Consider the following 12,718-nt stretch of genomic DNA (forward strand, 5'->3'; position numbering starts at 1 on the left):
TTTTTCTTTTCGCACCCCTTCATTTCGACAGAACACACTGACAAGTTGTTTGATCATATACCGTGATTGTCTGCCAAGTCACATTTCAGATCCCCATGGCTAATGATCCAGCCTTTTGTCTTAGGAAAAATCGGCCGAGTCAGCACAAGCCTCAGTCCGTTTCACTTTTGAAGCCAGAACCACAAGGACACTTAAAAAGGCGATAGAAAACATGCTTGGAAAGCAAGTGTGTCTGATGAAAGGAGAGTGTGCAAGTTTACCGTGATCAGACGTGGAGTTAAAGAACCGGAGGTCTGTAGTAAGTAACATGTTTGCTAAGCAAAAACCAATGTCTCTATAATGATGCAACATGGCGGTCATAAAACTGCCGGACCGGAAACATTTCTAAACTATGCATCTACTGTATTCCTTGCTCAATAATTTTGGCTTCTGGTTTCTTTCTCTAACAAACCCAATGATCAGACACCTGCACGTATTAACAGAAATCAGTGTAACACATTACAAATAATGCTTGTTAAGCAGTCAATCAAAATTAGGGAGTAATTTATAATAATAGGCTACCTTTTAAATGTACACCATAATGTTTAGCAGTTATTTATGTAATACATATAACAGTTACTGAAATAATTTCTCCCATCTGTATCAAATCTAACAGTGTTACTTTATTTCTCATTGTAAAATTTGTCGCAATTACCTTTTTTTTCTCGGAGGCTTTGTCTTTCATAGTTACAAGTACACTTCCATCTTAATTTCTGTATTTACAGACAAATACAGTGGAAAACATCTCCCTCTCCCATAATCATGCCTTTAAACGTTATATGATACAGCATCAAACATCATACTGTTTACTTTGCTCAAAAGGTCCATAGGATTTGTACAATTTCCTGCAGTACGCTAAGTGAAACTAGCCAGATTATTTCTCAAGCGTTATGCTCTAAATGAAATAAAGCCTCTGTCCTTGGGGTTTGTGAAGACAATTACATCAGCAAAGCAATCTAATGAGTTTCCATTCTTGCACTGCAAGAACAATATCTAATTCTACCAGATGCAAAAAAAAAAAAAAAAAAACTGTAGATTTCCCCAATCTCTTCACATGTATTAAATTTAATGTCAGGAAACTTGAAAAATCCAAGATCCATCTGCAAGTTACAATACACAAATGCAATATTACATGCAATCAGACTAACCATAAAAGAATGAAAGCATGGTTTTTGTACACCACACTTTTTTTTTAAATGATTCACTTTTTTCTCTTTGATTTCAGTTTTTAAAAGCATAGAACTTTTATTTTTGTGTCTTTTGATGTTCTTGGGCATGAGGTATTTTATGATGAAATCATATAATGGAAAACACATGCTTCGCCATTCACTGACCAGCTGGCAAATTATCGGAGTGATACTGCGGCTGCCATGCTCCATTATTCATATGACTGCATCTCTGCGCTTGTCTGTTTGGCCAAATCAGATCCGTTTATTCCACACACATTTAATGTTGAATTCAGAGGAGGGGGTGTACGCATCAATCACCTGCATAACCGAAGTCATGATGTGCTGTCAATAGAGAGGCTCGGTGATGGTACAGTGTTACTTCAAAGTTTCACAATATGCCTGTGATGAGGATGTGGTCATTTGCAAATTTGAATAACATGGTAACTACAAAAAGGGGAAAGGGTAATAATCATATAGACGTCAAATAGAGACATCAAGATTATTTGTAGCAATACTTTTCAATAAGAAGTGATGCTTAATGTAGACTTCATAGAAAGAGAATAAATGATTTTGTGATCAGATGTGTTTCGAAGCACAATTTGAAGCATTATTATAAAATGTGGTACAACAAAGTACTGGAAAAGTGCTTGTGCATTTTTACAATATGAACGTTTACACAAATCAAATTTTGCATAACTAAACACATGCCATGGGGCATCAACATTACATTGCCACTCATCAATGTCATCAAATGTGACTCATCTGTGATGATCAATAATACAGGAATAATTTATGTGAGAGCAGCTCTCATTTGGTAAAAATAAACCTCTACCATTCCTTTGGGCAACAGAAACTGTTTGCAGTTATTATCCCATAAATTACTCTTCTAGTGTTGTTATTGTGCACCGCTTAGCTACAGCTCCCGCCCATATGTGGATATATTCATGAGCGGCTCCCCCAAGGAGAGGAACCATGTTAAATATTTGATGTCCAAAATGAGTTTACTGCCAAAGGCTTTAGAGCCTTTCAAATTTCCTTGTTTGTCAACTACCTGCTGTTTCACAAGAGCGAGGCTTGTCAAAAACAATTCTGACAGATTCCCTTTGTGAAGCAATTCAGTTAGTCCAGACTTTATAATAAATGTGAGCGAACTGTTCACTTTTTTGCTTCACTTCAAGGTGAGGCGCCACTTAAAGCTGTCTAACTTCTAATGCCAGAGAAATGCTGGGAAAAAATGACAGAGATATTGGATACCATACAGTATTATTTTACACAACTTTGTATTTTTTAACTCAAGAGTGTGATAGCATTGTGGTAATATAACTTACACTGACAAGTGACCGTCTTTATGAGTCAAATCATTCAACTCAACCAATACAGGTCACTGTCTTTGAGTGCATTACTGAATCATTCACTACATTGATTCGTTCAAAAACACAGATTCATTTATTAACAAAACAAGTGAGCGAGTCATTGACTCATTAACTCAATATCGCATAATTTATAGCAATATTGTGTCTAAAATGTAAGCTACTTAATACTAACTTTTTGTTAACTGTTGTGCGAGTCATTTAATCATGTACTCAAATACATTAATTCATTTCTGATTTATTTAGGAACAAAAAAAAAAAACAGTACTGTGCGTTGCTTTGTTATAAGCAACAATTCTGCTTTGACTTTGTTTGGAATTATTTTCTATTGGGAAATACATAATATAAAAGGCAATATTATGTCTAAAATGTAAGCTATTTAATATTAATGTCTTGTTTACTGAACTGTTGTATTGAAGAAGTGCAGTTCATAATGGCACTCTTGCTAAATATGAAGCATTTATCAAAACGGACAAGATACAAAAACTGTCCCGAAGCCATCTACTACCGTTAGCCCACTTGGATACAGGTGACGTTGACACCTCAAACGTAATATCTCACACTAAAGCGAAAGTGCATGCCGTAGCATTAATTTAATGCTCTGCCACAATCATAAAGATCAAACAAGTGGAGAAATATCATTAAACCATTGGAATGTAATCTCATTTGTCTAAACAAACTGATCCAATGAACAACCCTAATTAAAAACGCTGCCACAAACAAAAGCAGGCCAAGCCAGACAAGCCCCTCCTCTTTAACAATGGGGCACATTTATTTTATGAATCTAATGCATCATGTATCATATCATTGCAGTTCAATATATCTATCATTAATTTTATTCCCTTCACTTAAGGCTTTTATTGGGATTACTTTGGTTATTAGTTGGTCTAATGTATTGGTTACCTCCAGATCCGGCGCTACGATCTCTCTCATCTCACAGCATAAACCTGTGCGTGTTATTCAAATTGCCTCATTTATTATGATAGCTTCTTCATGTAAATTGTGCTGACTGCTCGCCCTTGCACAGTCCTCATTAGACTAATGAAAACCTTCAAACGAAAAAACTAAACAACCTGCCAAATAAAGGTCTGAGGTTATTATGAAAATTACAACTCTGGGAGCCAGGAGAAGCTCTGTTCATTAATTCATGCTCAGCAAATTGGTAACTAATTTAGTTGCACTCCTCTGCATTAATGGATTATTTTATAAAAATGTTTTCCACAGCCCGAGACCTTTGCCGCACACGTTAGAGAGCTTTGGATTCTAATCAAGAGGAGTGACATATTAAGCATGCCAAGTGTCTGAATGATAATGCAGCGGCGATGCAAATAGACAATGTGGATTTTCACTCGGTCGGAGAGAATCAGGACCAATCTAACTCAATTGATATCTAAAGGGGCTGGTGGAACCAAGGCATGCTGGGGGATTAGACAGATCCATCTCCATGTCTCTATTGGGCAACAACAGGAAAAAATGTTCTGCACAATCACAGGTGTGATTGTTGTGATAATGTTATCATAAACAGGCCAATATGTTAGCGGTGTCAATCCAGACATACAGTACACAATCAGTCACTAGAAACATCAGATCAGGACTAAACAAAACACATCGACTGCACACACCGATCCCCTTAAGACCCACACAAACACCCCAACCCCTCCCGCCCATCACACCTAAGGTCTGACCTGTAAATTCATATAATCATGCTAATTACTTTGATTCACAGACTTGCTCGGTCTATGGGAGAGACCAACACAGCGCCTCCTCTCCGGGCAGATCCAGTAGGGGACGTGCAGCCCAGTGATTTCCACCGTGGTTTTAATGTCATTATCACCCTCTCCAACACTTCCCCAGTCCTGCCTTCTGCCTGGAGAGAATTCTCAAATCTATTATTTGCTTCAATTTGTGTTTAATGCAAAGCATGTGAAAGGACACTTCATTTGTTCTTTGCCAGACCAAAGTAAATAGTGAAAAGTATAGACATTTGTCAATTGTTAAGCTTACTTCAACTTTACACTCAAAAGATGGAGATGTTTTGCTAGATTTTTTTGGATGAATTTCAGTAAAAAAAAAAAAAAGGCTTCTGAGAATTATAATATTATAATATTAATATTATTATAATTTAAGATAAACATTTTATTTGAATATATTTTAAATGTAAATTATACCTTTGATGGCAAAGCTGAATTTTCAGAAGCCATTACTCCAGTGTTCAGGGTGGAAACAATTCTTATTAATATCAATGTTGAAAACAGTTGTGCTGCTTAATACTTTTGTGGAAATGGGGATTTATTTTTTAGGATTCTTTGATGAAAAGGAAGTTCAATTTATTTGAAATATGAAGACATTTACAATGTAACAAAAGATTTCTTTTACTTTAGATTTTTTGATTTGTATGCATCCTTGCCTGTATTAACTGCAGTATTAATTTCTTATTAATTAGCAATTGTCATTTCCAAAAAATATCAATGTTTTGAGTATCACAGAAACCAAAACATGACTTCATGCACAGGAGTGTCATACTCAAAAGTTTTTCACAAACATTTCCAAAAAATAAAACAATAGTGTTATTTGTTGGTTTAATGTACTGAACTCTGACCTTTCTCCAGGTGCATTCTCTTGGCCTCGTGGCCGATGTCGTGAGTTGCCAGATCGCCCTCTTTAGGCCCGGGTAAGATGCTGGGAGACAGGCCCAGTAACACCTGGTTCATCGACAGTCCGTTGTGATGCACAGCTTTGAGAGAACACAGAGACACATTATTCCCATCTCCACACGCTCTCAATCGACAACGCAAAACACCTCGAGTGATAAATAATGATTCTAGTTGAAAAGAGCCCTCGTCGTCCAGTGGCTAGAGAAGGTGAATACGTCCTTGGCTTTCAACTGTTTGTGACTTGTGGTATACCTCATCTCCAAATCAATGCGCCAGTCAATCAAAATCGCATTTGCCACTCTGCCTGGCGCAAGCAATTCTCAGTGCAATTCTCTGTAACATCTGAGATGAGGCGACAGAAAAAATACAACTCTCTTATAAATGTATAATAAATGCCTCTTTACAAAAACCTGTGAAAGTCTGAGACCACTAGTAAGAATAATTTTTAATAACATTTCTTCACTACAAATTATATTATTAGCATAATACTTTTAGTAAAAATTACATTAAAAATAAACAAGTTAAAACAGTAAACTTAAGTTACTAATTAAATAATGGGGTTTGCTTCAACGACAACAGTACTGGAGCAGCATGAACTCCCGAAGTTTGCATAAAATGTCACAAATTTTATTTGAGTTGTGGCTTAGAAATTGAGTCTTATTAATATGCCTAAATGTCTTATTTATTTTATATTAAAAATTATTTTATTCATTTAAAAATATATTTCCAGGTTCAAATCCCATATTTTCAATGTAACATTAAGACCTCAAATAAGTTTTGAATTAAAATAAACAGTTACTTGCTAAGACATTGCTCCCAGAATAACATCATAAAACATGGTAGCATATTTCAGAGATGACGAGAAACATACATACAGGCTCTCTCAAGTGATTAAGGACATTGTTTTTATTTTATGACACAGCTAATGATGAAAACGTTTGAGGTCTGTCTTTGCACAGCATGAGCCAGATCGAAACTTAAAGATTAAAAAAAAGACAGCTAATATCTCTTTGCCATCTGTTGAAAACAACAGAAAGTGGGGAGGGACGCACATGTGCTACGCTCTTAACAAGAGGCATTTTTAGTGCGGTATTTAGTAGCGCGTGTGTGCCGGTGTGCGGAGACGCTGGAAGAGACGAGGGAGAGGAATTGAGAGACAAAGAGAGTGGGAGAGAGATTTATGGAGTGAACATACGCATTCTGTCGGAGGAGCTCTCCGTGTGCGCGGGAGAGCTGGAGACGCTGCTGCTGCGCTGGGATGAGGGACGGCTCCCCGGCCTCCTGCCGTCTTCCAGAGAGGGGGCAGGGGAGGGACTGTCGGGGACCCGTTCCTGCACAGCCAACAGGAAAAACAAACACAGCCAGGGCAGCCATTACATGACACACTCTTTTCAGCAACACACTTCCACGGACACACAAGCATCCGTGCTTTTTCTTCTCTCTCTTTTTTTTGAGACACCGTCCCCCCACCCCTTCTTCTGCATCCTTTCCTTGCTTTGTTTCCCAGGCTATTGTCTGACAGACTGCTCCCCGCAATGCCGTACGAAAGCACGGATCATGCACCACCCAGCCCCCTCCACCTTCCCTCAATGGCTGATGAGAGATGTGCACGACACAATGAGAGAACGGCGCCGTGGGTTACCTTAATCACTGATGTCACCATTCGGGATGAGGCACTCTGTCCCTGTGCTGCGGCGGCCATATTGGCGATGGTGGTGAGGTGGTTCATCTGACTCATCGCCATGGTGACAGATGCGTGAGGCAGGCTGACAGGGATCAGGGGGTGGGGCATCATCATAAACGGCAGTTCCAAGCCTGAAGATGAGAGAGGAGAGTAGCTGATTAATTAATCATTTCTGGCATTAAGTTGTGTGCAAATGGAAGACGCGTGTGCGACAGAAAAGAAAGCATACTGCTGAAGAAGAGAGGAAGATTTAAAGGAGAAACCCTATGAATTATTCACATGTGACCTATTGTGCGAGCGCCGTGGCTTTCCGAGTAAATATTCATTAAATAATAATCGTCACATTAGATACTGTATTACATTAAAGCTACCGACATCTTTAAAAAATAAATAATTGCAGCATTTTTGAGCCATTATGGTCATTAGAAACATAAATATTCACTTTCGTTGTTAATAATACATATTGCTGTTAATAATATATAGCGTTAAGGCGATTGCAGTCATAATAACCTAATAATTGTGAAATTTAAACTAATCTTTATTATGTTGGGAAAGGGAAAAATTATGGAAATATTTCACCATTAATAGTAAATGCATTCAAAATATCTGCCGAAAAATAAGGTAAACATGAAAGGCATTAGTGAAAATGAGCAAAAACGAGCCAATTAAAACTAAGTGTGTATCATGAGATGCCTACAAGCTAATTACCAGTATTTGTGCCAGAAACTCCATTACTTGTATAACAGAGTGCATTTATAACATCATTTCAAGTCCTTGATATTTACACGGGATTGAAATAATTAAGACGTACAAAGTATTTTGACGAGAAAACCCAGATCCTGCATGCAGACTACTAAACTCATACTTATAACTAAGGCGAACTGTGCTACATTCTTAGACAGTGATTAAATGGATAGAAAGGAAGCTGTCCCGATTTTTCAAAGGACATATGCACACAAATAAGGTCACAGCCTGGTGTGTGTCCCTGAACTAAAGACCCACTCACTCCCACTTCTGACTTTGAACTAAAGGATCAAAAGTAACCGAGAGAAATTTCGGTCTCGGGCGGTCAAAGGCACCACTCGAGCGCTTGAAAGATAACTTGAGTGTTCGCAGTGGATCCGATCGAGCTGCTCTGTCCCACACTTCCCCTTTATTGCCCGGCTCAAGGTAACGGGAGACACAGAGGGGTAATCCAGCGAGTTGTTTTTGTGCGAAATATCAGTGGTCAAGGGCTGTGAGAGAGTCTACATCAGAAAAATAAAAACAAAAAGAAAAACCCCCCAAAAAAAAGGGAAGATGGTGGGTGGGTGGGGAGGGGGTCCCTTTAGTGTCACCGCTCCTCGGAGAAGCATTGTACATTTCCATAAGAAAGATGACCAGCAGATGCACAGGGAAAACACATTCCCGACATTAAAAAGGAGTCAGAGATTAAAAGAACGAGAGGCCAAGCAGCACCTTGTAAAGGCGTCTCTCCTCGAGTGCCGAGTCTGAATCAATTACCGCTCGCAGGACCGGACTCAATTAAAACCCACCACGGCACCAGCGTGTGATTGCAGGATACTTACAGCGCCACGTCGAAATAAATTGAGAGAGGCATTCATGCACGTATCTACCTTTCAGAGCTTTCGAGAGCCGGATTGAGTGCCGGCGCGCCTTTGTGATTCGCTCAAGAAGATCTGACTGGATTTCAGGAAATCAACATTTACAAGAGAGGGGAGGAACGTATTGAAGTCTGATATGACTTTGCTTTTGTCATTTAAATAGGCGTCCTTTATCAGCCCGCCGGAGAATGATGTCTGTTGTGTTGACCGACTTCCACAAAGCAGAACTCTGCGTGTGTGAACGACTGCGGGCTTACAGTAGCAGACTGCTCTCAGGGGCCTAATCTCTCTCCCCCCGTCCCACCTCCTTTCATGTTCCACCATCCTTAAGTGATGTTTCAGCCATAATGGCCTATTGAAAAGCGTAAGAAAACATGATACAAGCTAAAAGAGGTCCACCAAGGCTTTTCAGACAGACTGAAAGGCGATGAACTGTGGATGTCTAGAATCCAGATGTCTGATGAAACAGTCGCATTGTTCATCAACTGTTTTTTTTTCCCCACCTTCTTTTGTAGTTTTCAACAAATTTGTCTCAAAACAAAACCCCTTCAGACACTGTCAAGGCCATTTTACTATATTAATGAATTGACCTTGTTAATAAAGATTTTTATTTCATAAAGACACCTTTTTCTGTTGTGCTGTATATTATTGATTAAATTACAAAAGGACAAAATCAATGAAAATATAAGACACCTGAGCAATTAATTTATACTTATTTTTCAAAATGTAAAGATTCAGATGATTTGTGTCAATTCAAACTTACAGTAGAGTCCTGAGACTACGTTAGAAATTAGAAAAATATAAATGTCACTCTCTGAAGAGTGAAAGTATAGAATTCTTTTAATATTCTAGTTCAAAAGGTAAGTGCTCTTTAAAGGGGTCATATGATGTTGCTTAAAAGAACATTATTTTGTGTATTTGGTGTAATGCAATGTGTTTATGCATGCAAATCTTCCCACACAGTGACGTAGACATGTGGGGGCGTGTTTAAACGAGGCGTTTTAGGAGGGCATGGACAAGTCTTAACTTTTATAAAGAATATCTCTTTGGATTTGAGACTTTAGTCTTTGCAACTTTACAGATCTTCTTTATGCACCAAGAGCTTGTAACACTCCAAAGAGAAAGGAAAAATTGAAATCGCATCATATGACCCCCTTTAATGCGTTTTAAGTGGTGTAACCATCAAGCAAAAATGACTGTTTCTATGAATACTGGATGGATGGATGGATGGATGGATGGATGGATAGATAGATAGATAGGAAGGAAGGAAAAAAACTAACTCAAAACTTAACTGTTCCCAAATGGCTTAGAAAGGTCAGATTTTAATCTGTCTACAAGTGTATTTTTTTATGTAGTAGGTTTGGCATCCCACTTTCATGAATTCAAAAATGTGTCCTGATATTTTGCTTGGAAAACATAGTCTAAACAAAAAGCTCTTGGAAATGGATTTAAAAAAAGGCAATATAATAGATATAATAGATAACAGATAATACTGTAGAATAGTTCAGCCAAAAATGAAAATTATGACATTATTTTTAATAAAAAAGTATGACTTAAGAAGATTTGCAATATAGCATAATATACTGTAGCATATATTATGCTTTTGAAGCTTGAAACCTCCAGTCACCATTCATTGTAATTGCATACATGGAAAAGAACAACTGGAACATTCTTCAAAATTTGGAAGGCAAAATAAATAAAATAATAATAATAATAATTATTATTATTATTATTATTGTTATTCATATAGGCAGATTTTAAGCTACACTAAAAATATAAAAATTAATTTTAATTTAGGAAATGAAAACATGTTCACCAGAGTATGTAGTGTTCAGATCATTGTCTGTATGAATTTTTAAATAAGACAAAAAATATATATATTTATTTCAAAAAAAGAATGTCATGTCACTGCCTACTCTTTTTGAAATTATTTAGCATACAAGAGGGATAAACTGCTGCAATTTGCATGAATTAAGAACTGAGATACTATTGTCAAACAGATTAACTTTGATTGCAATGGCCCTTAAAAAGAGACAGACTGAAGAAGCCATTGTCTGGTGAAAGCTGGCCTTCTGAGCACTAGCAGCATGCATTATCCTGTGAGGGAGGAAGCTTTCCCTTGACAAAAATTAAACCAGCTCCTACTTGGCACTTTATTATCTCTTCAACTGAGTGATTTATTGTTTGTGGAATGAAAGCAAAAGAGGAGGAAAATTACATTTTCAGCAGAGCCTGGACCCATTCTGCCTCTACTCCTCTGTCCTGGAAGAGCTCACGACAAACAATAATGTCAGCTGTAATTGATCTGAGGTTGCCGGTTAGCCCTCCAGTAAAAGCCCACTATTTAAGCGACAATCCGCCCTGCCTGCTCCTCAGATGCTGTCTAATGAAGCTGTCCATCTCTGCTATTTACCTTCTCTTAAATGGAAGAGGAAAGATGTACTGTATGAAGCCGAGCCAGGGAAGATTTGCTTTCCTCCCGTGAAATAGGACCTGCAGATGCCGTTGGAATGTGTAATTGGCTGCCCGAGTCGGAGACGGGGGTTCCAGCGCTAATTAAATGACTTGTTTCTGGCCTATCCATCTTTGTTTGCGAGCGCAACGCGACGGAGCAGTATGTTGTAAATGCTCTTATCTAAACAGACGCTCTTTTGCTCGTCCCTTTGATTTGTGCCAAAATATTCCGCCTTTTGAAGTAGCTGTTGAAACGGGATAACAATTTAAATTGTTTTTCATGTGGTGTTTCAGAATGGCAGATTGTTATTTTTTGCGATGCCCATCATTATAAAAAGGTCTCACTTGTTGCCATAAACAATCATCGATTTTTAAACAACTGTCAAGGCTTTTCGCCACAGGTTTCTCATTCAAATAACAAATCATTCTACGTTTTAATTGTAAACATGATACAGGCCACTCATAAATACATTCTGTCTATTACAAAGGACCTTCAACCATAAAAAGGCAGCGCTCCATCTGTGTAGAGAAGGTGTTATTGGAAATAAAAGCATAGGTCCTTCATAAACAGACACAAGACTGCTTTTCTGGTAAGAGTGTAGATTGTTTTCTTTTTCCCAGATGGCAAAGCTAGTCAAGGCTGTTAAACGCTGTAACTCATTAAGGCCCGTTCGACGAAGGTATTTCACTTTGAAGTAGCCACCCACGGTCTTTCTGTGTCATTGAGAAAAACTTTAAAGTCTTTCTTCCTGTTTATAATCTTAATGCTAATCATAAAAAGTAACATCTTGAATTTGTTAATATCCCTCCAAAAATGATCATAAAAACAAAAGAGACTTGTACACTATCACCAACAATCACGCAGCGCTGAAAACACCCCCAGACGCTTGAGTATTTGTTGCAGGCAATATTTAAAGCCACAAGAACAGAGAAACTGCATCCTTGTGTAAAATAGGCATTTACTATGCTCACTCTGAAGTGAGAGTGCTTAATAAGAAACAGAGGGTAAAGAAAAACATCTATTACACACTTGTGAGTGTAAAAAATAATGGCAACAAAACAGCTCTGGTTTGATGAGGTAGCATAATTACGCAGACCCACAACCATCAAAGCAAACATGTGGTAGGGATTATGGAGGAGACAGACAGCATTGTTTTATTATTTATTTATTATTCTTCCTCCAGGAGGATAAAGGCCCAGCAGCAGTTCTTGGCATATGGTGGAGTGCTTTTGGTCCAGCGTCACAATTTGTTACGTTGTATGTGACGAAAACAAAACGATATGACATTCTTCTTTTGATATAGAAACATATCATTGAAGTACATTTATCATAATATTTATCTTTGTTTTATTTTTTTCTCTCTCTTTGTTTAGAGAGAATTTAAATAAATAAATAAATACATTTATTTTTATTTATTGACAGTTTCTAAGATGCAGACATTTAGCTTCATGTTGGAAGAAAAATAAAATAAAATAAAATAAAATAAAATAAAATAAAATAAAATAAAATAAAATAAAATAAAATAAAATAAAATAAAATAAAATAAAATAAAATAAAATAAAATAAAATAAAATAAAATAAAATAAAATAAAATAAAATAAAATAAAATAAAATAAAATAAAATAAAATAAAATAAAATAAAATAAAATAAAATAAAATAAAATAAAATAAAATAAAATAAAATAAAATAAAATAAAATAAAATAAAATAAAATAAAATAAAATAAAATAAAATAAAACAAAG

General features: G+C 37.0%; 1 protein-coding gene across 5 annotated transcripts in view; it reads right to left on the reverse strand.

The window, feature by feature from the left end:
* Positions 1-12,718, reverse strand: part of dachd (dachshund d) — a 112,383-nt gene that overhangs the window by 23,017 nt on the left and 76,648 nt on the right. For 3 of the 5 annotated variants that reach the window (XM_016460952.1, XM_016460951.1, XM_016460950.1), the window contains exons 4-6: positions 6,875-7,047; positions 6,428-6,563; positions 5,178-5,312 (exon numbers count right to left, since the gene is read on the reverse strand). In XM_016460952.1, the coding sequence (XP_016316438.1) occupies positions 5,178-5,312; positions 6,428-6,563; positions 6,875-7,047 (444 nt within the window). Of the gene's footprint in view, positions 1-4,292; positions 4,446-5,177; positions 5,313-6,427; positions 6,564-6,874; positions 7,048-12,718 lie in introns of all 5 variants that reach the window. The other 2 variants (XM_016460949.1, XM_016460948.1) reach the window with 1 other exon arrangement.

This window comes from Sinocyclocheilus anshuiensis, unplaced genomic scaffold, assembly GCF_001515605.1.
Source record: "Sinocyclocheilus anshuiensis isolate Anshui unplaced genomic scaffold, SAMN03320099.WGS_v1.1 scaffold136, whole genome shotgun sequence".
Taxonomy (NCBI): domain Eukaryota; kingdom Metazoa; phylum Chordata; class Actinopteri; order Cypriniformes; family Cyprinidae; genus Sinocyclocheilus; species Sinocyclocheilus anshuiensis.